This window comes from Cephus cinctus, unplaced genomic scaffold (assembly GCF_000341935.2).
Source record: "Cephus cinctus unplaced genomic scaffold, Ccin1 Ccin1_scaffold2766, whole genome shotgun sequence".
NCBI classification, from domain to species: Eukaryota; Metazoa; Arthropoda; class Insecta; order Hymenoptera; family Cephidae; genus Cephus; species Cephus cinctus.
Genome location: NW_014334369.1, coordinates 49,481 through 72,568, shown reverse-complemented (window position 1 = coordinate 72,568; position 23,088 = coordinate 49,481). Strand labels below are relative to the sequence as shown.

The 23,088-nt window shown below is 52.9% G+C and overlaps 1 protein-coding gene across 12 annotated transcripts in view; it reads left to right on the top strand.

Moving 5' to 3' along the window:
• Nucleotides 1–22,342, top strand: part of LOC107274344 (probable nuclear hormone receptor HR38) — a 23,539-nt gene extending 1,197 nt beyond the window's left edge. For 4 of the 12 annotated variants that reach the window (XM_025091586.1, XM_025091582.1, XM_015753394.2 and 1 more), the window contains exons 2-9: nt 179–745; nt 15,434–15,663; nt 16,670–16,902; nt 16,990–17,523; nt 17,617–17,929; nt 18,056–18,364; nt 18,841–19,075; nt 19,576–22,342. In XM_025091586.1, coding sequence (XP_024947354.1) covers nt 499–745; nt 15,434–15,663; nt 16,670–16,902; nt 16,990–17,523; nt 17,617–17,929; nt 18,056–18,364; nt 18,841–19,075; nt 19,576–19,832 — 2,358 coding nt within the window. In that variant the 5' untranslated portion in view covers nt 179–498 and the 3' untranslated portion in view covers nt 19,833–22,342. Of the gene's footprint in view, nt 1–178; nt 746–1,827; nt 3,667–15,145; nt 15,308–15,433; nt 15,664–16,669; nt 16,903–16,989; nt 17,524–17,616; nt 17,930–18,055; nt 18,365–18,840; nt 19,076–19,575 lie in introns of those variants that run through there. The other 8 variants (XM_025091584.1, XM_025091583.1, XM_025091587.1 and 5 more) reach the window with 6 other exon arrangements.
• The last annotated feature ends 746 nt before the right edge of the window (nt 22,343–23,088 follow it).

Here is a 23,088-nt window from a genome sequence, read left to right as displayed (position 1 = left end):
TCTCTGTCTCTCTGTCTCTCTGTCTCTCTGTCTCTCTCTCTCTCTCTCTCTCTCTCTCTCTCTCTCTCTCTCTCTCTCTCTCTGCGTGCCTGCGCGTGTCACTCTTCCACCGCGACACTCGAGGCACCCGATGCTCCTCGGGTCCGAATCCCTTTTGATAATCTTGTCTCCTGTAAAGTGTCACCTTTGGCGAAAGAGTTTAATCGGGAAAGTCGAAGAGTAGCGCAGTACCTAAATAAGAATTTGTGGCTCCGGTCGTGATGGGACCGATCACTGCAAGAGAACGGGAAAGCGTCCCACAGTCGAAGTAAGACAAGTGTTTCCTTTCTGGTGATAAGATATCGAGCCTATATCGAACGCATCGAGAAGGTATCGAAGATACGTCCAGAGGTCCGGAGTCCCGAGCCTTGAGCCTTCGAGCACCGCGACATCCAGGGCCATGTCGTTACGCCGCTCCAGAGGCTGCTAATCCCCAGGACAGTCACGGTGGGGTGTGCGATGCGAACTGTCGAGGACGCAGGCCCTGAAAGTACGGGGCCCGCCGGAGCGACGCGCCAGGCCCGGGACAGCGAACACGTGCGCGATCAGGATCACGATCGGACCGCCGTCCATCCAGTCCATCTACCTCGCACGCCTTACCACTCGGCGCCGATAGCTGCGGACACGAACAACAACCACGATCATCATCGAAATCTCGAGTCGGCCGAGCCGATCGCCACGCAACATCACGATCGCTGGAACAAGTGTAAGTCAAAGAATAATTTTCGAGTTTTCGTAGCACTCGCCGCTTCACGGCGTCGATGCTCGAGATTAATGCGACGGTGCGACCGATGGCTCCGGAAAAGGAGCAAACTACATCTCACTACGTCTCTCGAAATCTCCATTCCATATCCTCTCCTTCGGCGCTTCGTTGCGATCTTAACGATCAGCGCCGACGCGACTCTGGCGCCGTCGAAGCGTCGATCTGCAGAACCGCGAGGCGATTGGTCGATCGATTCGAAACAATCCTGGATTCCCGAGCTCCAGCGTACATTCTAATCTCGAAGAAAAATTTAAGGAAAAGGTTAATAGGTGTGCTCCGTGCGGTAGAAACTGTGGATGCGCCGGCGAAGGGTCGTATGGAGAAACGGGGGATCCCCCCTCCAAATCTGCGACACCGCACAGCCGACCAATCGCGAGTCCTTGGGAAAAGGATACAGGGAAGGCTCGAGGATGATTGGTGGAAGATTGCTCGAGGATCCGTATTAAGAGATTAAGAGAGCTGCGACGGTAACTCGAGGAACGGAGAGGGAAGATGCGAAGATGCGTATAGACTTGGTACGGAGACGCGCCAGGGTGCTCCGGACTCCGTCTCCTTCTCCGTCTCTTTATATCTTTGGGGCGACCTCGACGGCCGCTTTAATTAAGACTCGCGCGGCCATCGACTTCCCGCTCGAAGCATCGATTTCCGCATCGTAAGCAAGTAGCTGACCGATATTCTTTGTCGCATCTACAGCGAACTTCCGGGTCCGTCCGAAAGACCCGAAGATCCATTCCACGATCTCCTTCGACCTCTCAAAGATGGTCGCCACTCTTACAATTAGTCTCTCGTGAGCTCGTCGGCCTCCGCTTGGGAGCTACCCCAATCCGGCCGATTGGCCGCGATAACCAGGGCGCCCCATGGGGCAGCAACGTCCAGCCGTGAAGCCTCACTTACCATTGCTCGATGACATTCTGAATATGCGGGTGAACCGTCTCAAGTTATTTCACGATTTCGAGATATCGATAAGATCTATAGGTGTGCTTAAGTAGTTTAAAGGAACATTTTCAGTCAGTGCTACAAGTCAAAAACCAATCGCTTTGAGGAATGACTCTCTCTGTAGTAGAGTAACTTTGAGAAAGGAAGCCCGAGCGTACCGCTTTACCTATCCACTTGGTGGGTAACCGAAGTCGATTGCGTGTCCTGATCACGAAGCAAAGATTTATTGCGCCTTACCACTGCACTGCCGGTCGCCCGGTCGAAGTGACGAATTCCCAAGGAACTTTGGGAAAAAAGCTGCTATCCTTTTCGACGAGCTCCTTCGTCAGAGGACACGGCAGCAATCCTCGTGGTGATCACGATCAAGAGATTTTCCCGTAAAATATGCGTGCTTCCCGCGATAATTAATTTCGGCCTGTTCTCCGAGTAGTTTCGATCGGACGCTCTCAAGAAATAAGAAAAGAAGGTGAGCGCGCTTGAAGAGCCTAAAGAACGGCGGGTCTACGTGAGGTTCAAAGCGCAGGTGCCTATACGTGTGTCGCGCCGGCACATCAGGATAAATCCGTGCTATTACGTAACTCCTCGCTCACCCCTTTGACACGCACACGCACGCGCACGCGCACACGCCCGACGAACCCTGGGCTCTGCGTGCGCGCGCGTGGAGGCTAAGCTACGTGTCGCACGCTCGCCTCAACGCGTCTTTGCCGTGCAGGAAGCTCGCGGCTCGAAGCTACCGCGTTTGGCGCTCCGATTGGTGCTGTGTCGTCGCACGAGTCATCGCCGTGAAGCTTCAGTGAGGCCAACTGCATTGTTTTGCGACTCGACTAAATATATACATGGCGCGATCCACGACTGCTTGGCTAGGGCACAAAGACCGAGTCACGTGCCGTCACACTTTTCACGTTTTCCCACTGCCGGGGTTGCGAATAACGAGAAGCCGTCGGAGCCGTCGGAGCCATCGGAGCCATCCCAGCGCGCTGGCCTCTCTATCGATCTCCGATCACGGAGTCGGCGGGTACCGCGTCGATTGGGACAGGAACGACGCTGCTGCTGATTTTGAAGTGGCCTCGCGGCAGGGCAGGAGGTTTCTGCTTTTGCTTGATGATTCCGATTAAAGTGTCGCGCCACCTTTGGCATCCTACGTACACTGGTAGTATACTGGCCAGCTTGAAGCTGAAGGTGCGAGTGGCGAGTGGGGACGCATGCCGAGGCGGCCACCAGTCCAGTTTTAATTCCTGACGTGGGTAGCATTGGACGCGTCGATAATATCGTCGACGGAGGAACTAGGGGTTCGGTGAGCGTCGGTAGATCGCCAGGTGGGCGCGTGACGACGCCGACGTCGGGAGCGTCATCGCTGACGTCACGTATACGCCCCCGCCTGACATCGACCGTCGCTCAAGACGTCACACCTCTCCAAGGACGACGCTATTTCAGGCAGCGTAGACTCTGTCGACGTCGACGTCTCCGTCACGCGACTCGTCCAGTTGTCCAAACGCGAACGTCGGAGCACCGCAGACTCATCGGGAGAAGCGAAGAGACGTTTTTGGCAGTGAGCGTTAAAATTGGCGAATTGCGTCTCTCGACAGGCGAGTTCTTCTTCGGCGATTGGCAGGTGCGCTACTGAGCGCGTCCGCGAGTGAGTGCCGTTTAATGGTTCTGGTGTTACCTTAACGCGTGGAAGGTGCTTAAGAGTGCGAGCGAGTGAGCGCGTCAGACGGGATAAGGGCTCGAGAGAGAGAGAGAGAGAGAGAGAGCAGGGAATGATCGATGCTTCTGCGGTGGACGACTGGCGAGCACGTACAAAGTCAAGTGGAAGAGCAGCACTCCGTGTGGTTGTGTGGCTGTGTGGTTCTATATCAAGCTGGTCAGGACTGCAGCAGCCAAGGCTTAACTCACGCAACCTCCACATCCTCAATGCCAGTTCCCAGGTAAACAAACGACAGAGCACCCTCGCTTCCTCCCGTGGCATTTCATTAATCGACAGATTAGAACCTTCGCTCCTTTCCTACTCTATACTCTCCATGACGGCAGCCACTGCTTGGAAGTTGGCATTGCACGCGATGGCCAATTGGCAGGCGATGGGCTGGATGCCGACCTGAGCCGATTTTCATCCTGCGGATGAAGAGGGAATTTTTAAGTCCCGCGAACCCTTGCAGCGCGAAACATGATCAGCTGACACTCTTCGGCATGCGTGCGCGTGTGCCGAAGTGTACTTGGCAGCACACACTGTGGAACAGCAGGAGTGTAGAGTGGTGCGCTGCAGTGGCTGATTGTCAGCCAGCACAGCACGTGCTGCCGATCGACCACTTGTCGCCGTGAACACATGTCCTGCCTTGTCCTCGCAACAATCGATGAGCATGGAAAGAATCAAAATGGACATATCCTCTCTCCTATCAATAATACATTTACTGGACGGATCCCGCTCCATTCCTTTATACGGAAGGTGCCTTAGATTAAGAGAGAAGTAGCCGAGAGACGCGTCAGTGGTTGTGTGCGCCAGCACACGATGTGGACTCGCACCAGAGTAAAGAGCCAGAGTAAAGGCAGCGAGGCAAAAGATCGATCGCCGGAACTGCGGCACAACTGTGACGTCACGGTAGACGCTAGTATCATATGACGTCACGAGTGGAAGGGAAAACGGATGGCGTGTGGGCAGCGACAGCTGGGTCGCTGGGCTACCGGCCAGCCGGACGGACAGACGGCAGTTGCCTTTCCACACGTGTCCTGGGCCGGGGGACGGGGGGTGGCGCCGTCAACGTTGACGTCAGGACCGCTCGTGGAAGATCAGGTGGTCGACGGGACGCATGGAAGGGGCAGAATCCAAGTAGCAAGGCCACGCGAGTCTTTAAAGGGGAACCGACGACACGCGCCCGTTTTTTCAACAGCTCGTCTCACCACCCACTCGCGGCTCCCGCATTCTGTTATTCCATTGGCATTCGAGAATGACAGGTTAGCCGATGCCTGTCAGGATTGGCAGCTGGCGCCGTCGGGGCTGGGGCTCGTTTCTTTAATCGACGGATTATCATTTTAAGTTCGATTGCGCAAAGAATCTTTGCAATATCCCACGGAATCGGCCTGCGCGCCGCGTAGCTCCTTTCCCTCCTGATAAATCGATCAAGTTACGTGCGCGGCGCGTGGGTGTCGGGATCCTTTTGGGAGGCTGGGACGATCGCGGCGACGCCAAGGAGTTTGAAGATGCGCGCCGGAGGAGCTTTAGCCGGGAAGCTATAGAGAGGGAAGAGGGGAGGGAAGGGCGTCGCGACGCCAGGCGCCGCTTCTTCTCTAGCGCCACGTTCGGATTCGTGCCGATGAGGCACGTCAGGGGAACCGATGAGTTCTGTATAGCGCAGTAGGCGGAACTCGAAGAGCGAAGGAAATTAGGAGACGAGGAACGCGACCACCGCGACCACCGCGACCTTACGGACGAGCGTCTTATTGATTATTGGGACGATCGAATCGATCGACGTTGATTACGCCAAGTCGATTCCTGTCTTCGCTCGAGAGAATGCGATATGGACGCAAGTGCTGGCCGCATTTTCCGAGAACAAACGTCCATTCGGTTGGATTGCTCCTCATTTGTCCGAACCACCGTTCACTCCTCCCGCCCACGTGGATGTAGCCGCGTGCGCGCCGGAAACACAATACACTCGCGCTTTCCACTATGATTTTTATTTCCTTCCGTTATCTTTCCTTTCCTTTCTCTTTCTCTGTCTCTCGCAATATTTCTCACGAATCTATGACGCGATATTCCGACCTGTCTGTTCGGCATAATTTATTCGCGATAGGAACTATTCTATGCGAGCAGGGAGACGGGAAAGCGACGCCAGTTGTCGCCGCCACGGGAAGTTACGGCTTATTTATGGAAATTCATGGTGAAACGATTCGGCAGGCAACGCGCTCCTTTCACCCACTAACCCGATTTTTGGCCCAATCAACGTGGATTCCGTCTAAACTCAAAATCTCAACTCCCTAAGTGCATCCGAACCGAATGGCATTCTGACTGTTGGCGGATTTGCAAGTTCCAGGAGACGCGAGGAATTCGAAAAGATGAAAGACCTTTGAAATACCTAGCGAAATGACGCGATGAAAATTCTTTATCTTATTTCCTTATGACTTTACATCCCTTAGAGAATGAAATGGCAGTACGATGAGAATTCAGCACGACAGCGGGTCCTGGTGGGCACTGGTGGGCACTGGCTGGCCATTCGCCAGGCTAGCCACTATTTAGGTGTTTCGCAGCACGTACCAACATTGCAAACTCCTCGAGCACGTTAAACGGGCGACCGATAGACACTGCGTAAGGTCTTATCAGGAAGTTTGATGACCTTGAAAATGCAAATGCCACGCGGGGTTGCGACAAGACCGGGACTAGGGAGGGGAGAGAGGCAGGGAGCTCACTCGCATCCAATCCTCGAAAGTCGTTCGGTATGCGCCGCTTGAACCCAACTAAATCACTTGTTCGCTGCAATCTACGTTCTTTGCCTATAAACGAGTCACTCAATCCTTCAGCTTCGCACGTGAATTTTACAAGACACTCTTAGGCAGGAAGCATCCCTTCGCAGTATGGGAGCTCAGAAGCGCATTCCTATTCGGGGGCCTTATTATCTTATCCCTGGACCACACCGACGGCACACCGTACAGTGGTCAGCAGTCTGCCGAACGGAAGGCATCGGAACAGTCGCCCCGGTTCGATCTCCACTCGGAGCCGACTGAAACGGTTCGGTTCCCGTTAGAGCCGCGGGGGCCATGGTTTTGGCCGTTAGTCGGACCCGACTTACACAAGACGCATCGCACAGCCTCTCTGGAATTGCAACTTTCCTCGCGTTCTAAGCTAAGGCGGTATATTCTATTGACACCTCTTAGGTCGGCTGCAGGTGCAACCAGAGTTCCGTTCAGTCGCCTTAGAGGCCGCGCAGGCCTACGGGCCTGCAAGTTCATTCATTGAACGAACTACTCCCGACCCGGTCCTCCTGCCTCGCTCGCTTCGCCTCTCTTTCCTGGCCTACGCGCAGCGTCGATCCACGTGCTGGATGCCTTCGACGCCTTCGACGCCTTGGACGCCTTCGACGCCTTGGACGCCTCGGACCGGACCTTTTCGATTAAACGAGCAGCTCTAGCGATGGTCGCGCGAATATCAACGATCCTTTGAAATACCGAAGACTCTTTGCTATTCGTGCAACGCCTCCCGCGGGGACATTCGCAACGTCCGTTTTAAATGGTCGATCGACTGACGACTTGGCGACATGCTTTATTCAGAGCATGAGCGCAGCCACGCCGAGACGTAGACTCCTTCGTCTTAAGAAGGAAGGAAGGAATTTCTTATCCCGATTGACGACGAGTCGCGGCTGAAGCGAGCATCTTCCGTGACAGGAGGCAATTGCAGAGAGGACTGCAGGTGCAGCTGTACCCAGTCGGGCCGCGTGCGAAAAGAGGAGAAAGATACATCTCTTCTGACGGCCTGCTAGACTGCTAGACTCGGAGTGCGTCCTCGCCAGCGACCACTCTGTGAATTCTTAAGCCGCGTTTATACGATGATCATCGGCTGCACCGACACGTATCGCACGTTATGTTATACTTGAGCCCGCTGACCGCTCGCCCGTGGATGTGTTAAGTGAATGCTTCCGAAACTAGGAGGTCAGAGGTCAATCTTCGCGCATCGGGAATATCTATTTCGAGGTCACGAAAACCGTTCCGACCGGTATGGGTGTCGCGTATGGGCAGCTCCAACGCATACCAACCAGAGAGCTGAGTTGATCCTATCTCGAGCTGAGCCTCGCGGTGCTGGGCTCAGCTCAGCAGTTCACACGCGTCTCTCCCGTCCTTCCCCGCGACTGGCCCTGTCGCCACCGCCTGGAGAAATTTAAAGGAGAAATCGATATCGATATTTGCCTGTAATAAAGTTCGCATGCGACTCTCGGTCCAGCTTCGAGGAAGATTCAGGCCGCCTTGCGAGTCGGCTGAGCGACTCAAAGCCGAAGAGCGAGTCCGCGAACCTGAGGACAGCCACTCGGAGAGACTCCTAGAGAGCCGAAGACCTCCTGCTGGAGTCCAGCGCGAGATTCTGTAGTTGCTCTTAAAAAGTAGCGACCAACTCGCAACTCGGTCGACTCTGGCTAAGTTTATACGTAGCAATTATACGGATGGCAACCGGTTCTCCATCGACTCCATCAGGCGGGAATCCTCCATCGGCTGCTGCCTGCCGCTTCCCACTACAGCCCAGTCCAGCCTTCGCTGTTTTTGACTCTCCCAGTTTCCAGATCCGGCGTATCCACGCTGGCTACTCGTCATTCTCCTCCCGAATATTCTGATTCCCAAGTCGACATAAGGCTGATCCCCAAATAGCGCACCTCCAGGACATTCTCGTACGTCCGTAAGCTATAAAATACTCAGGCACGCATATAGCGAAGGTGGCAGATCAGGTAAATGAAGAAGATCAAGCAGATACCTACATTCTCCGATAGATACCTGTTAATCTCCCTGGCCAGCGCCCACGCCTTTTCTACAACTCGCCGCCAACCCGCTACAATTATTATTTCTGTTTATCGAATTTTCGAGTTTATCGACTAAAGGAAGCTATCGAGGCTGCCCAATGTCCTGCGATGCGGCGTTACACTAGTGCATATTCGCATCTTCCGCATATGCATTTGCATGAAGGATCATTCTTCATTCGTTTACAAGAGCAAAGTGCATCAGGCGACTCGAGAACAACGCGCAGTGTCCCTTCCTTCGAAATAACCGATGCCGCAGCAGCAACGGATAAAATTGAGCTGGTCGAGGGAGATGGGAGAGGATGCGTTCAGGAATAAAGACGGGAATACAAATAGGAAGGAAAGCAGCAGCTACTGCTTGAGGCTGTAGAAAGCGCGGAAGGATTAGTTATATTCGCAAAGACTCGTGGGAGAATGTTTTTCCTCTGAATGAGTAAACGAAGAAGCGTTCGATTCTTGAGACAAGCGTCGAAGACGACGATGAAGACGCTCGGCCAGACAAGGCAGCCGCGATTTCGAGGTGACAAGTAGACAGACCTAAAGACTCAAACGCTATTAGACTCTTGACTCGAGAAGATGTGAACCCGGGAGATCCTTTCCCTGGCGACTGAGTCGCTGCGCGTCGGCTCTTTCCCCTAATCGGGGTCAGCCTTATCCTAGGCGCGATCCAAGCTCACCGGTACGAAGTCTCGGGAAGGGACTGGCCTTCGGAATAAAACCGGAGCCTGGAGGAAGTCTGCGTCCTTCCTATTGGGCAATTGCATCAATGTCTCATGGGGTTGGGGAATTTGGTGAATTTAGCTCAATCAGACTCCCGAAGGCCTTCCGAGATTCTCGATCTTCCGCTCACTCATCGGCTGTCCTGCTGCGCCTCTTCTGCGACTCCCGCTGAGAGTGAGAGGACGGGCAACCAATCATCCATCCGACAGGGAGATAGGGAAAGGAGATGTAGCGACAAGAGACGCCGCCGCGTTTACGGTGTTAATTGTGTTAATACGCGTCTACGTACACGAGGACTCTCGAGAGTCCTGCCGTCACACGACGTCCAGGCGGCCTGGGGGAAACTGGCCGAGTAGCTCCTCCGCAGGCCCCCCGGTACCCATGAGATCCTCTTGGACTATCTATCCGAGCGATGACCGATTAGCTGCTACCTACTCTCACTTTTTCCAGCAGCCGTGTCTCTATCTCGGTTTCTATCCCAAATCGAATAACGATCGGCAGGTTGCCACGCAGGTTGCCACGCAGGTTGATTGCAATTAAGACCGGTCGAGCAGGCCCGCGCGGACGAGCCAAACCTGGCCTCTTGCATAAGCAGCCCATGAGCCAGTGGTAAGATGCGTCTCATCCGATCCAGCGCAGCTCGTACCGCTCGTACTCTCACTAAACGACTCGAGGCGAATCGAATCAAGAGCGATTAAATATTATCTTGGCGCGGATGCAAAATGTCAACTTCGAGAGGACGTTACGCGTGTATTGTATCTAGTACGTGCGCCCTTTGTCGCCAACCTGGTCTATGTCCTATCCAACCAGAGAGCTCGACGCTGGAGTTTGGCGACTTGAATGCCAGATGCTCGCGGCGGTGGTCGACTTGTGACTCTTGGGGAATGGGATTCGGCACCCGGGTAATCGGGCACCCGGGTAATCACCGATAGCATTGTCGTTAGGGAGAACGCGCGCGATCTTGGGAGCGGATCTTTCGAAAGAGACGAAAGAAACGTTTATTGCCATCGAAGACGAGCGTCCCTGGTGAGTGTGAGTCCCAGTGTGCGTTTCTAGGTAGGTGTAGCCACGTAGGTGGAATAGTCGCGTAACGCACGATTCGCCAAGAGAGACGAGTATAGAGTGTGCCGTGGGGAAGGATTTACGGCGGCACTTTCGCCCGCTCGGTTATGTGTATACATATGTATACGTTATACAGAGCGCAGCCCGTGGAGACCGTGGAGACCGTGGAGGTGCCTAAGCACGCCGGCTACAAGGAGTTCCTCGAGGCGCGCTGCACCCACACACCGTCCTTTATTCCCTTCTCTGATATTTCTTTATTTATGGCAAGTGCTGCCAACTGGCTGCACGTTCCCGTGACTCTAGCTCTCTATGTACAAGTGCGGCGCACTCACCGAAGCTGTTCGAGTGACTCGAGTCGCCCAAGTCGCCCAAGTCGCTCAAACTTGCTGGCAAAGAGCACCGCGCCAGCTGCAGACGAAGAGAGTAAAGGGCGAGTGCGCGCGCCACGGAGCTAGGCTGCTCTCACGGTAGTTCCTGGGGGTCAGAGGGCGATACACCTATCCACTGCCTAGAACCCGGGCCGTGTCGCAAGCACCTCTCCTCTACTCGCCGCCCCCCGTGTACCCGAGAGCTCGCACTCTCCGATCCCGGCTACTCGCGGGCTCCTGCGCCTAGACGTGCATTCCTCTTATCGTTTCTCCATTCGGCCGGCGCGCCGGTTCCTCCTGAACGATGCCATGGCATCAATAATGCAAGTAGACAGTCCGCTACATGTCTATAGCCGCGCGTACCTCAACTATACATTCGTGTCTTTAACGCTGTCGACCCTGGATCGTTACTCTTTTATACAACATACACAAATTTCAAATAAACATTTGTGCTCTTTCCAATGTCCGGATAGTTTAACGCTTGCATCAACGCATAATTAAACTTTCTTAAAATCCTTACAGTCGCCGGACGTTAACGAAAGGTACAAGTCGAGTGTCTCCATGAGATTCCAAGTAGCGTCGGCAAACAGACTTCCCGATTGCATTGCTGATCGGAAGAGCAAGAACAGAAACTCGAATGCTTTCGACACCCGATGCCCATTCTGCCGATCTATCAGGCAAGCCGAATGATTCTCCACGTCGGGGACTTCCCCGAGAGTTTACTTGTTCACTTGTCTCCAGGGAGCTCCGACTTGGTCGGCTGCGTTGAGGTTTAACGATTCGTTTCCACGGAGCGAGACAGAAGCCGCCTTGACAATCCGGCAGGAGGCAGGCATAGGCAGCCTTGAAGCCACCTTGGACCGCGAGAGTGGAGAGTGACCATTCGCCTCTTACGGATTCTTACGTTTTACGTCGTCCGTCATTTGCTCACGCAGTTGTTCTGCTTCTCACTCTCTCTGCTCACTCTCTCCTACCTGCAGTCAATTGCCCCTTGGACGTGGAAAGAACTGTGGAACAGCGCATCCCGCATCGCGCACCTCCACGGGACTCCCGGAGGAGTCGCCCACCAGAGACTCGAGGACGGCTCTCGCAGTAGCTGGTGCCGCGACTCCGGAGGGAGCAGGCTATGGGTGCGTGTAACGTGGGTACGTGTCATCGTGGAAGCGTGACGCGGCGATAGGGTCCTACTTTCTCTCCCGCGGCAAATCGCACGCACGCGGCCTATCGAACAGGCAACCGGCCGACGCTGTCAAGGCGCTTGTGCTAGTCGCTGTGCCAAGCAGTTGGGCATCGGTTAGTCAGGCAGGCGGGCAGGCGGGCAGGCGGGCAGGCGGGCAGGCGGGCATGTACGGTTAAGCTAGAGTTCCAAGTGAACGTGCAATATGATAATTAACTTCTCGCTAGAAGACCGAGTGGGGAGGAACCAATAATATTATCAGGGTTTCAATTTATCGATTAAATCTCTAGGCAGAATTTTACTCGCCGCCAGAAGTAACACAGTGTCACTCTTGCTTGCAGTGTCTATTTATCCATATGCATAAATCGAACGACGAAAGCTTGTCAGCCGCCTGCAAGAGGCTCGACGTTTCCAAGCAGCTTCAGCCCTCCTTCTTCTTCTTCTTTCAATCGAGCAGAGAGATCCTCCAGCTGTACGAGTGAGAAAGGGCGCGAGAGGCTTCCCACCCTGAAGGTTCACAGCCGTCGTTACAGAATCAGTTCGCCTTAAGCCTGCGGCACGTATCGGCCGCGTGTGGACGGCGGTAGAGTCGCTACTAGGAAGTGTGTGCTCAGCGTCGAGACACGAGCCGCCGGTGACTGCAGCTAAAGGCCCGCTCTCCATTGCGAAGCACACGTGGCAACCATCAGCCTTGGATTCCTCTCGGTGACTCGACATTCGATCCTAACGTTACGATGTTCCAAGAGCAACGCGATTAGAAGAAATGATCAAAGGATCAACGAGAAGGTAGCCAGAGTACTCGATTCCATTGTAAAATGGCCAATGGGACGCGTGGGCCAGGATCCTAGGTGCGGAGGACACCGAGATCCATCCAAAGATGCATTTCGTAGACATAAGAGTAAACGACGCACGTGTGTATACGAGCCGGAGCCAGTTAGGCAACGTCGGAGAACTCGGAGAATTACGAGATAAGGGAAAAGTGATGTAGCGACATGAAATCGGGTCCTTACACAATGGAAAGTCAAAATTGAATGACGACGTATCAGCGACTGTTGCCTCGAGCACCTGGCCAGCTATCAATCACGCCCAAATTCGTTTGTTCCTTGATACACGTTACGCGGTACCTGAACGGTAATACACATAGGAGTTACTCGGCTACGAGACAGAGGTATCTGTCGCCCGTGATCTCGACGCGCGTTGTGAAATTATTCGGTCGGAGGTCGACTACCCATTGGCCGATTGGCCGATTGCCCGATTGCCCGATTGGCCCCCCTCGTCCTGCGCCTGGAATCTACGTAGACGCTACTGGCTCTGCCAGCACGTGTGCGGGCATAGCGCGAGCGAGTAGCTTTGCTCGCTGTCACCGTAGCCAGTCTATTCTCGGCCAATCGCTTCGGAGGAATACATTATCGAAACGAATCCGATAATTATGCACATGCCCCCATTCAACTGGGACAGTCCGAATTAGGGCTGAGATTCATACATATTTAGGCAGTCAGGCACTCGCAAACATATCTCAGGGAGATGTTTGTATTGTACCTGATCGAGGGCTCCACCCGTCAACTCTTCTTCTAGCGAGCATCGCTTCTTTCTTTATTCCCCAGAAATATATTTTTTAAGGCTACATACTCATATACGGCCAACAGCGCTGGCATAAGTTTGCGCAAACTCTGGGATATCGTTAGAGGAACGTAATTCTTTGTATTCACGCAGCAGTGGGGACACGTCGACCACATGTCACAGTGGCAATATGTAGGCTATATGTAGGCCAAACCTAGCAAAAAGTCTGGCGAGCCTGGCGCTGAAAGTTTTTGCCGGAAGCCTGGGAAGTTAATCCACTAAGGATTTCATCCAAGTTCCTTTTCTCTCTCTCTCTACTCATTTCTTTATCTCGCGTCTTCAATATCGTTTGAACGTTCTGACTAGGAGAGCTCCGGAATAAGCATTTGTCGTTGAAACACATCCTCGGAAACAAAGTCGGGCCGAATTATTCTGATCTAGTTGTTCTCGATCAGCCGAGAATAGCCGAGAACAGCCGAGAACGAGCCTGGGGCCGAAAGAAGCGATTCTCCTACCTCCACGTGTGTCCCTGCGATGTAGAGACGTGCGCGACCTAGAGATACATTCCCAGAGGCACTCGTAGCCTGCACCCACGTGTAGATCGATGCTCCGTAGGATTCTAGCAGCCTACTTGTAGAAAACCGGATCGCGTGGGACATGGCTGGGAAGAGTTAAGGAGAAAAGAGGACTGCGATAGAGCAGCTACCAAAGAGCTTTTCCGTTGGTTTCGCAAAACTCGAAACGGAGCGAGGAGTCGCTTTAACTGCTAAACTTACCTGTACAGGCACCGTGTACCTGTACTCGAGAAGGAGTCTTGTGGTAACGGCAGGTACGTGTCACGTGACGGCTCCACGTGGTGGCACGTGGAGGGGCGTGGCTCGTGGGAGGGACGTCCTTCCACGGCAATCCACTTGGCACACGCGGTTCGGCTACCCTACTCTGTCTCATCCTATCCTAACTTCCTGCACCCCACCTTGTCCCCGTCATTCGGTTCATCTTGCCTTACTTTGCCTTACTTTGCCTTACTTTGCCTTACTTTGCCTTACCTAGAATTATCTCGCTTTAGCTCGGTAGAGTCCGACTCGCTGTTCGCACCTCGTCTTCCACGTGGTCTCGCGGAGATCCTCGAGACGTCTCGGGACATCGTTCCTCCTTCCTCCACAGCTCGGCCAGGTATGTCCTGGACCTATTGTCGCAGTCCTTCCTGTCCCACTCTTGCCATTTCCCTGGTCCAAGTCAGGCCGGAACATATTGACACGTACCCGGTACTCTTCCAACCGTACTAGCTCTGCTGGGAGTTGAATGTAATCATACCCGTGACTATCCGATTTAGATGCCAATCGCTATTATGCTGATGATCAGGGTGCTTTAGAGGGGCTGAGCTCGCTCCTGGGGGCTGTATCGGATTACGAGGGATGAGTAAATCTATGGATGCCCTCACCTCTGCCCTAACGACCTGGAGCTTTGTTAGTTCATTTTTATTATTTATTTGCTTGAAGGAGCAAGAAGCCGGACAGCAGGGTCAGCCGAGGTTGGCTGGTTTGTTAATGTGACGCGAGGTCCTTTGATTGACCAAGAGCAAGAGAGGATCTCCCGACTGTACTACGCTTAGAGGCGCGTAGAGGCGCGTAGTGCCCCGGCAATATCCCCCAAGTTATACGTCGTGATAATATCGTATAATAATCGGGGTGGTGGCGTTTACTAGTGTGTAAGGGGTAGTATTTTAAATGCCAATGATTTCATATCTCCCTCGGGTACCTGGGGGTGAAGGAGACTCTATATAGACCCGCCTGCGAGGACGCGACTCTCAGTCGTCGACGACGAGAGCGACGGGAGCGACCGAAGGAAACGAAGAGAGATCCTCCTGGGCAGGTTGGCCCGCAGGGCCCAGAGGAACCATCCGAGTCAGTGAAAGTGCCCTTGAAATCTGAGTTAACGCGACTTGGTTAGCCGTCTCGCTGTTGCTCCCTACCCGTCTGGGTGGCTGCGGCTGTCCGGAGGATGGACCCTTCGAAGCGGCCCATAAAACTTAAGCTTGCTCGGAGATTCGAATGGGAGAGCGCATAGACTTTCGGATAGACCTTTCTATTGACTTGAGGGCAGCATCCGCGAGAGAGGATCTCTTGTTCCCGTTTAAGAGGGCAGAGAGAGATGATCACGATGGATGAGAATCAGGCACAGTACCGCAGATACTGTAGGTTTAATCGCGATTTACTCGCAGCTTGCTGCCTTGTGAATTATTTGGCAGCAACATATTAACCGGTGACGGCAGTGGATAAGCGCAGAATGAATAAAGCGCACATTTGTTTTCTCGTTACAGGGCAGTTGCATTCGCCTGGTGGCGACAGCGACAATAGCAACGGCAGCCAACGGGCCGTAGTCGTCGCTCGTACGGAGCTAGAGCAGCAGCAACAGCAACAAGAATTGCACCAACGGCAACGTCAGCGACAGCTTTCCTCGGCTATACTCACATGTGCTAATCACCCGAGCAATACGACCACCACCACAGCCTTCACAGTTGCTTCAAGTATGCTCCTGTTGCAGACGCAGGTGAGTCTGGAGGTGATGTCCTTTTGCGTCCGTCGTCGGAGTGCGTCGATGCGTCAGGTTGGGTTAGTTTGGTCTACACAGGATTGTCGATCGCTGCTTCCGGTTTCCTTCGTAATCGACATGCAGGCTCAAATCATTTTCTCGAGCCAATAACTAAATAACAGCTTTCCTTTGTGGACCACCTTAAATGCCCTTACACGATTATCAATAATTTATATTTATCGAGATAAATATTGCGAAAGTTATTTCTATCTCCTTGTACGTAATTCCGCGTCTCCGGTAAACTACTGTTGCATTTGACATAGCCGAATCGTTCGACCGACGGGCCTTTTAGATTTCTTCCCATCGTTTGTGTCTCTTTTGCTCTCAAGGCTAATTAGCCACGACAGGTGTGACAGTTCGTCGCCTAAACGGGTCAGCGAGAATGAAATCGCGAACAATAGGGAGGACCGTTGGGTGGGGGTGGGACTCGCTTCTGCCGTGCTGTCGTCGTCTCAGTCCGTATAGTCACGGCTCGGGAAGCGCGATGGCACGTAATAGTCGAGGCATCGGGGCGCTGCGGCTCCCTCGGGAGCGATGAGCGAAATGTCAGCCAGTAGCGGAACCGCTGTCGCAAATTGAATATCCGCCCGTCGACGAGTCGCAGAAGAATGTACATGTACATCGGTTGCCTTTGTCAGAGGGGTTAGAGTCCCGGTTGCCGCTCGCGAGAGGTTGGGGCTGGGGCTGTTTGGCTAAACTCATTTACATACTAATTTCGAAGGCAACGTGTTTCCTTTTCATTCGTTTCTCCTTTTTACTCCGTCTACGATTCCTACCGGCTCCGTCGATCTCGATTTACCCTGAGACTGTACGAGTTAGACCGACGAACGGAGCATGGCTAACCTAAAAAGCTGCCTGTTCGATTCTCCATATAGAAGGTCTTAGGTCGATCACGGGAACAGCCCAATCACCGATCTCCATTCTCGATTAAATATAATCGACAGAAAGTCGCGTTCGATTTCAGAGTCCATTTGGATGTAGCAGCTTTGCCGATCTGCTGACAGCCCCGTACACGGACTCTGCGGACGCAGGAAGTCTGCCCGAGGAGTTGGATCCATTTCCGGAACTTCAACTGGGAAATCCTCACGGCGTCTCCGCCACGGTCGTCCCGATCCAATCGGAGCCGAACGCTCACCACCAGCTTCACCAGCAGGAGCAGTCTCCCCTACCGGAAGACGTGCAGACGGATTCCCTCAGGTTGGTATATCGGCTACCCCGAGCATACGATTCGCCATTTCCTTTGCGGCGTAGAAACCGTCAGGAAATATTAACGATAAATTGCAGTCCAACGCCGCTCCCCAGCTTCCAGGAGACGTACACGGTGCAACGATACACCAGGCAGGAGCTCCAGGGTCTTGGAATCAAGATGGACGACGACTGCTACAATCCCATGTATCCTTGCACCAGTCCTTATCCTGCCGAGTATTCGTCGCTTCCCTATCATCAACATCATCATCATCATCAGCAGCAGCAGCAGCAGCAACAACAACCACCGCCACCACCGCCGCCACCACCTCCACCTCCGACGCAACAACATCACCACCACCATCCTCATCATCATCAACAGCAACAGCAACATCATCAGCATCACAGCCAAGGTTACTTCGGCACGGAATCCGCCGCCACGGCAGCGCAGCCTCCTACGAATCCTCAGGAGCCTTCGTACCCGGCTATTCCTGTCGTTTACGCTCCTCCGGCGGTCGTCGCGAGTCCCGTTGCTTCCGCCTCCGTACCGTCTGACCTTCACGCAGCCGTGTCTACGGGGACACCCCGACCACGTCGCGCGTCCTTACCTCCACAGCGATCAGAGTCCACCAGGTACGAGCAAGACCCTCGAGAGAGAGAGTCTTATCTCGCGGGTTGCAATTCGAACCGTGCGTCCTAATGCAATTTATTTTTCGGATGGTGCAGTAGCAACGAGTCGCCGAAAGCACGTGGTGCCAGTTCCGTAAGTTCCGTGGGATCAGCCTCACCGGCCAGTGGCGGTGAACGGGCCCCTCCTAGTCCGAGTCAGTTGTGCGCGGTGTGCGGCGACACTGCGGCGTGCCAACATTACGGAGTGCGCACCTGCGAAGGGTGCAAGGGCTTCTTCAAGAGGACTGTCCAGAAGGGTTCCAAGTACGTGTGCCTTGCGGAGAAGGCATGTCCGGTCGACAAGAGGCGACGGAACCGCTGTCAGTTCTGTCGCTTCCAAAAGTGTCTGACGGTCGGAATGGTTAAGGAGGTAATAGCGCAAAGGAACGGTTCCTCCTAATATCTCTCTACTCGTCCTCCAGACAGCTAATCCCTGAAGTCCAATCCAAACGAGCGTCTCCGCGAGCAATGACTCATGTCTCGGTGTGCATTCCAGGTGGTCAGGACGGATTCCCTGAAGGGCCGCCGAGGTAGACTCCCGTCGAAGCCCAAGTCCCCGCAAGAGTCGCCTCCGAGTCCACCGGTGTCCCTGATCACGGCGCTCGTACGAGCCCACGTGGACACGACGCCCGACCTCGCGAACCTCGACTACTCCCAGTATCAGGAACCAGCACCTGGCGACCCACCGGTCACGGAGGCCGAGAGGATTCAGCAATTCTACAACCTACTGACCACCTCCGTCGACGTGATACGCAACTTTGCCGATAAGATTCCCGGATTCTCGGAGTTGACACGAGAGGATCAGGTTAGTCTCCTGCCACTTCCTCAATCCCAGGAATAGACGTAGTGTGCGCTGTCGGATCTCCTTATCAGTTTTTCAACGAGATAGAAACAGTCCGCGATCGATATCTCGCGTACATTTTATAAAAGGTCATTCCCGACGAGAGCTCAGAACGGATAGCGACGAGACAGCGTGATCCAACGAATAGCCAGAAGTGAGTAGTCGTCGAGTGGAATCGCCAGCCACGCGAGCCACGCGAGCCACGCGGTCAGGCACAGAGGCGCTACTCCTTCTATTCCCCGCTTCTTCACTGCTGACTCCTCGAGGTCTACTAGGCACACAGAACCCTCCTGTGCCCCTGTGCCCCTGTGCCCCTGTGCCCCTGTGCTCCTGTGCTCTGACGAACGGACCAGTTGCCGGAAAACCGTCGAGCCACCGGCAGCCTCTTCCCCGCGCGCCACAGAGAAAAACTATTCGATCCTCTTCTCTGCCTTTCCCAGGAGCTGCTCTTCCAGTCGGCCAGCCTTGAATTGTTCGTCCTGAGGTTGGCGTATCGCACGAGGGCCGACGACACCAGGTTGACATTTTGTAACGGCATGGTCCTGGCCAGGGCTCAGTGTCAACGCAGTTTCGGCGACTGGCTGCACAGCATCCTCGACTTCTGCCAGGCCCTCCACGTTCTGGACGTCGACATCAGCGCCTTCGCCTGCCTCTGCGCCCTCACTCTCATCACTGGTCAGTCTACACGTTCCGCCGTCTCCCTCTAGCTACCTTGGCCTCTTCCTTCCTCCTTTTCAATTCCTTACTTCTTCTCTCTTCTTGTCCCCCTGACGATATATCTCGTCAACCCGATCGGAGGCCCTTGGACAGGTGTGCCAATTCAAGCTCAGCGGAGCGACCAGTCTTGCGCCAGAATTCAATTACTTATCATTGATTTTGTTCTTACTTATTAATGTCGACGTCCACGAGGCTAGACGGGTAATACCGATGTTAGAATCACGCGACTGGCCGCCCCATTTCGGTTTCTCGATATTGACTTTCACACACAGCCGCAGCTTGCGGTACGGCGTTCGTAAAAACTAAATCGTTGGATTGCCCCCCCCCTCCGCCCCCCTATCCACCTCCTCCTCCGTCCCTCGTTCGACTCTTGACGCGACGCGAACGCGGGACGCGGTGGTCGATTTTGGCTAGTCAGCAGTCATTGTCGGTAATTCTCTGAAAATTTGTGGTTACAGAAAGACACGGGCTTAGGGAGCCGCACCGAGTGGAACAGCTGCAGATGAAAATAATATCATCCCTTCGCGATCACGTAACGTACAATGCGGAGGCCCAGAGGAAGGCGCACTACCTGTCCCGACTGCTCGGTAAGCTGCCGGAATTGCGAAGCCTCTCGGTCCAAGGACTTCAGCGAATTTTTTACCTCAAGTTGGAGGACTTGGTTCCGGCGCCTCCATTCATCGAAACCATGTTTGTCGCCAGTCTACCTTTCTAAGCCTCCGCAGTAACCTAGAACAATTCATTCGTACCTTAATTGTACCCCCTGTAAGCTTTTCCCCCCCCCTTATGACTCTGTCGTAATTCGTTTTCCCACTCGTACTCGTTATATACTCGTACTCCTCTCACCGTCGTCGTCGCTGCTATTTCTCCGTTTCCCGTTTCCGTTGCTGACGCTCCTGGAGCTCCTCGTGCTTCTGGCTTCTACGATCACTGTCAGATGAGTACGAGTGTATTACTAATGTGTGTCTGTGATAGGGCAATGATGGATACTTTTAATTATTAAGGACGACACAGGCGATGCCGCAGCGATTTCTTGCTCTATCGAGAGAAAATTGGAAGTCACGTAACCACGCGATCCTCCTATTCTCTCTCTCTCTCTCTCTCTCTCTCTCTCTCTCTCTCTCTCTCTCTCTCTCTCTCTCTCTCGCCTTCCCCTTCCGTTCCCTCCGCTTCAGCTCCCTGACGAATCCTCTACCGATGCAAATTCTCGAATTTCAGCGTCCCGCCTAGCCATAAACGCGACTAATATGACGTCATTAGAAAGTACAGCCCGATTTATTAGCCTAGTCGTATCGCGCGCCGTGGTCCTTGATTTTTATGTCCTCGTCACACGAGAGATCGCTGGGAGGATCCCATCCCGTGGAATTTCATTCTCTTGCGCTATTTATGGACGACTCGACCGATTATCGATACGTCCCTGAGATCCGGCTATTCCGTAGTCCGTTCACGAGTTGGATGTACTTTTTTGACAGTCGACAAACAATGCAATTCACACGTGGATTTCCATAAGGTTACGAAAACATGTGCTAAGGTAGAAAAATAATATATAAAAAATGGTATGCAGAGCCACGTGTGGCTTGCCAGAGACTTGGTTGTTTTCGATCTGTCGAGAAAACACGTCTTGACCCGTGGACCGATTAAATATCATTTCCAGAAGAAGATTAGGATTGGGATGACGCTTCCGGTCGATATAATTGATCGATCGGTTATTGTTTAAAATCCTTGATCACGAGAACAAATTCGAAAATTAACGGACACCGTAATTGCTCGCTTTTTTTTTGGTAAAACATCCGGTCGACCGGTTCGCATCACGCGACGTTCCACGACGCTGTTGCCGAAGATCCTTCCTTCGAAAGTGTCGTCTCCCCTCGCTCCCTCTCGCTCCCTCTCACCCGCACCATATCCGATTCTCTTTCCGCGAGCGAATCAACAATCGTTAACATATCAGTGCTGAGCATTGACTGCTGGGGGAGCAAAGGACGCTGCTCTTTCACATTCTTTCTCATTCGGCGCAACGTTCTTCTCGATCGAAACTTTTCCTACTGACTCGAGAAGGGACGGAAAGAGTCATGGATAGAAAAAGAATTTTCGAGATTCGATCGACTCAAGTATTCTATACAGTAATATATAATCGCGTGCGGAGAAAGAAATCTGGTGGAGCCGGAGTTGCCTTCAGGATGAGATCTCTCTTTGCATCACGTATGTTAAATTGTCACGAAACTTTCTTACTATTTCTATTACTCTTGATACGTACTGCTATCGATGAGCGTCTCGTCGTGTGGAGATAATTTAAGCGCCTTATAGATCAATGCATTTCGTTAGGACGTTCCCCATCCGAACCCTCGTGAATCGTGGACGGATCGATCGATCGCTCCACTGCTATACTCATACGTTTATGTGATTTTAGAGACTTAAGGATAAACGGTCTCGTCTCGTCTCGCGAGCCGCCGCCCAAGGATTCACGGATATCGACAGACAACTCGGGTCGGCTGTGTTCCTTCTCTCTCTCTCTCTTACCTTGCCCAGTTTTTTGACTCTCAACTGGTGAGAATAATTCGTGATAATGGATCGAGACGAGTCCGGCGTCAAGTTACCTATTACGTTATGGTGTTACTTTTAATTAAACTAACATAGACAGTATCCTAGTTTATGCGTGTAGCAATACCATATTTGTTACTATTACTATTTACTAGCAACTATCGTTACTACTACTGATACTATTACTAATTACTTCTACTACCGCTGCTGCTGGTGCTGTTGCTGTTGCTGCTGCCACCCACGCCGACCGGCAAGCCAGCAACCTCCTCATCGTTATGTTGTCGTGACCGATCATCGTCCATAAGAAATGTCAGAATTCTCATAATACCTTTATATTTAAGATAAAATCGTTTCTGGTGTCAAGGATACTTGGCAGCCACTATACCTACCGATTTCAATGATTAGCGGGCAACTCTCGCTACAGCCAATTACCGTTAACTATTACGTATCATTGTTCGCTATTCCTAGTGCAGTAATGCTACACTTACGACACTGTAATGGAGATTGTTCTTGCCATTGCTATTATTGCCTTTATTGCCATTAATACCACGACCAGTACCTATGCGTATTCCGCAACTATAGCACTCTAAAGGAGTGCGTTCTATGGAAGAGGAAGGATATTTAACAGTACAGTAGAGAAGGTGTCTGCTCCTTAATAATTAAATGCAATAACGTCCCACACGATAACCACCTGTAATAACTAATTAATCAAATTCTCGAGCGTGTCACGTGTTTCGACGTAGATGAAACAAATTCTTGTTTTATAACATACTCGATCCCCCCCACCTATTCTCTCTTTCTCTCTATCTCTCTGCTTGGATAACATAATCGCTACTATCACCCCACTACTGTGTTTGGATCCATGTACAATATATACATACATACATAGACTGAGCGTCATTAAAGGTGTCCAGCTCGTTGACACAGTGCGGTGAGGTAAGAGAGGATAGTGAGCGGTAACTACGCGTACAACACAGCGAGAGCACTACGGTGCGACTTTGCGAGCGGGACGCCAAACCTTGCGAGATCAACACCAGAGTCATATTGCCGACTCCAGCCGTGTCGTTCGTCCAGTGCAATCCAGTGCAGTACAGTCCAGTGCGAAAAGGACGCACCGAACGATTCTTAGGCATTACGCTTGTACCGTAGTGCCCTCTGCGTTGCGCGCGCAGACCAACAGGCCAAGATAGGTGAGCAGGCGACGACAACTCCAGGCAACTATCCACCCTTACCTCATCGCACTGCGTCCAGGAGCTCTGGAACTATTAACGACGTTCACTGTATGTACACGTGTATCACAGTGAGTGAGTGAGGCTTTTGTCCGTTCCGTTCTTTTTTGTGTTTCACTTAATTTTCTCGGATTGTCCGAAAATTAACTTGTCACGAGATTCGCACGCACGTGTCCCTGCGCGTGTTCCCATCGTGGCGTACCT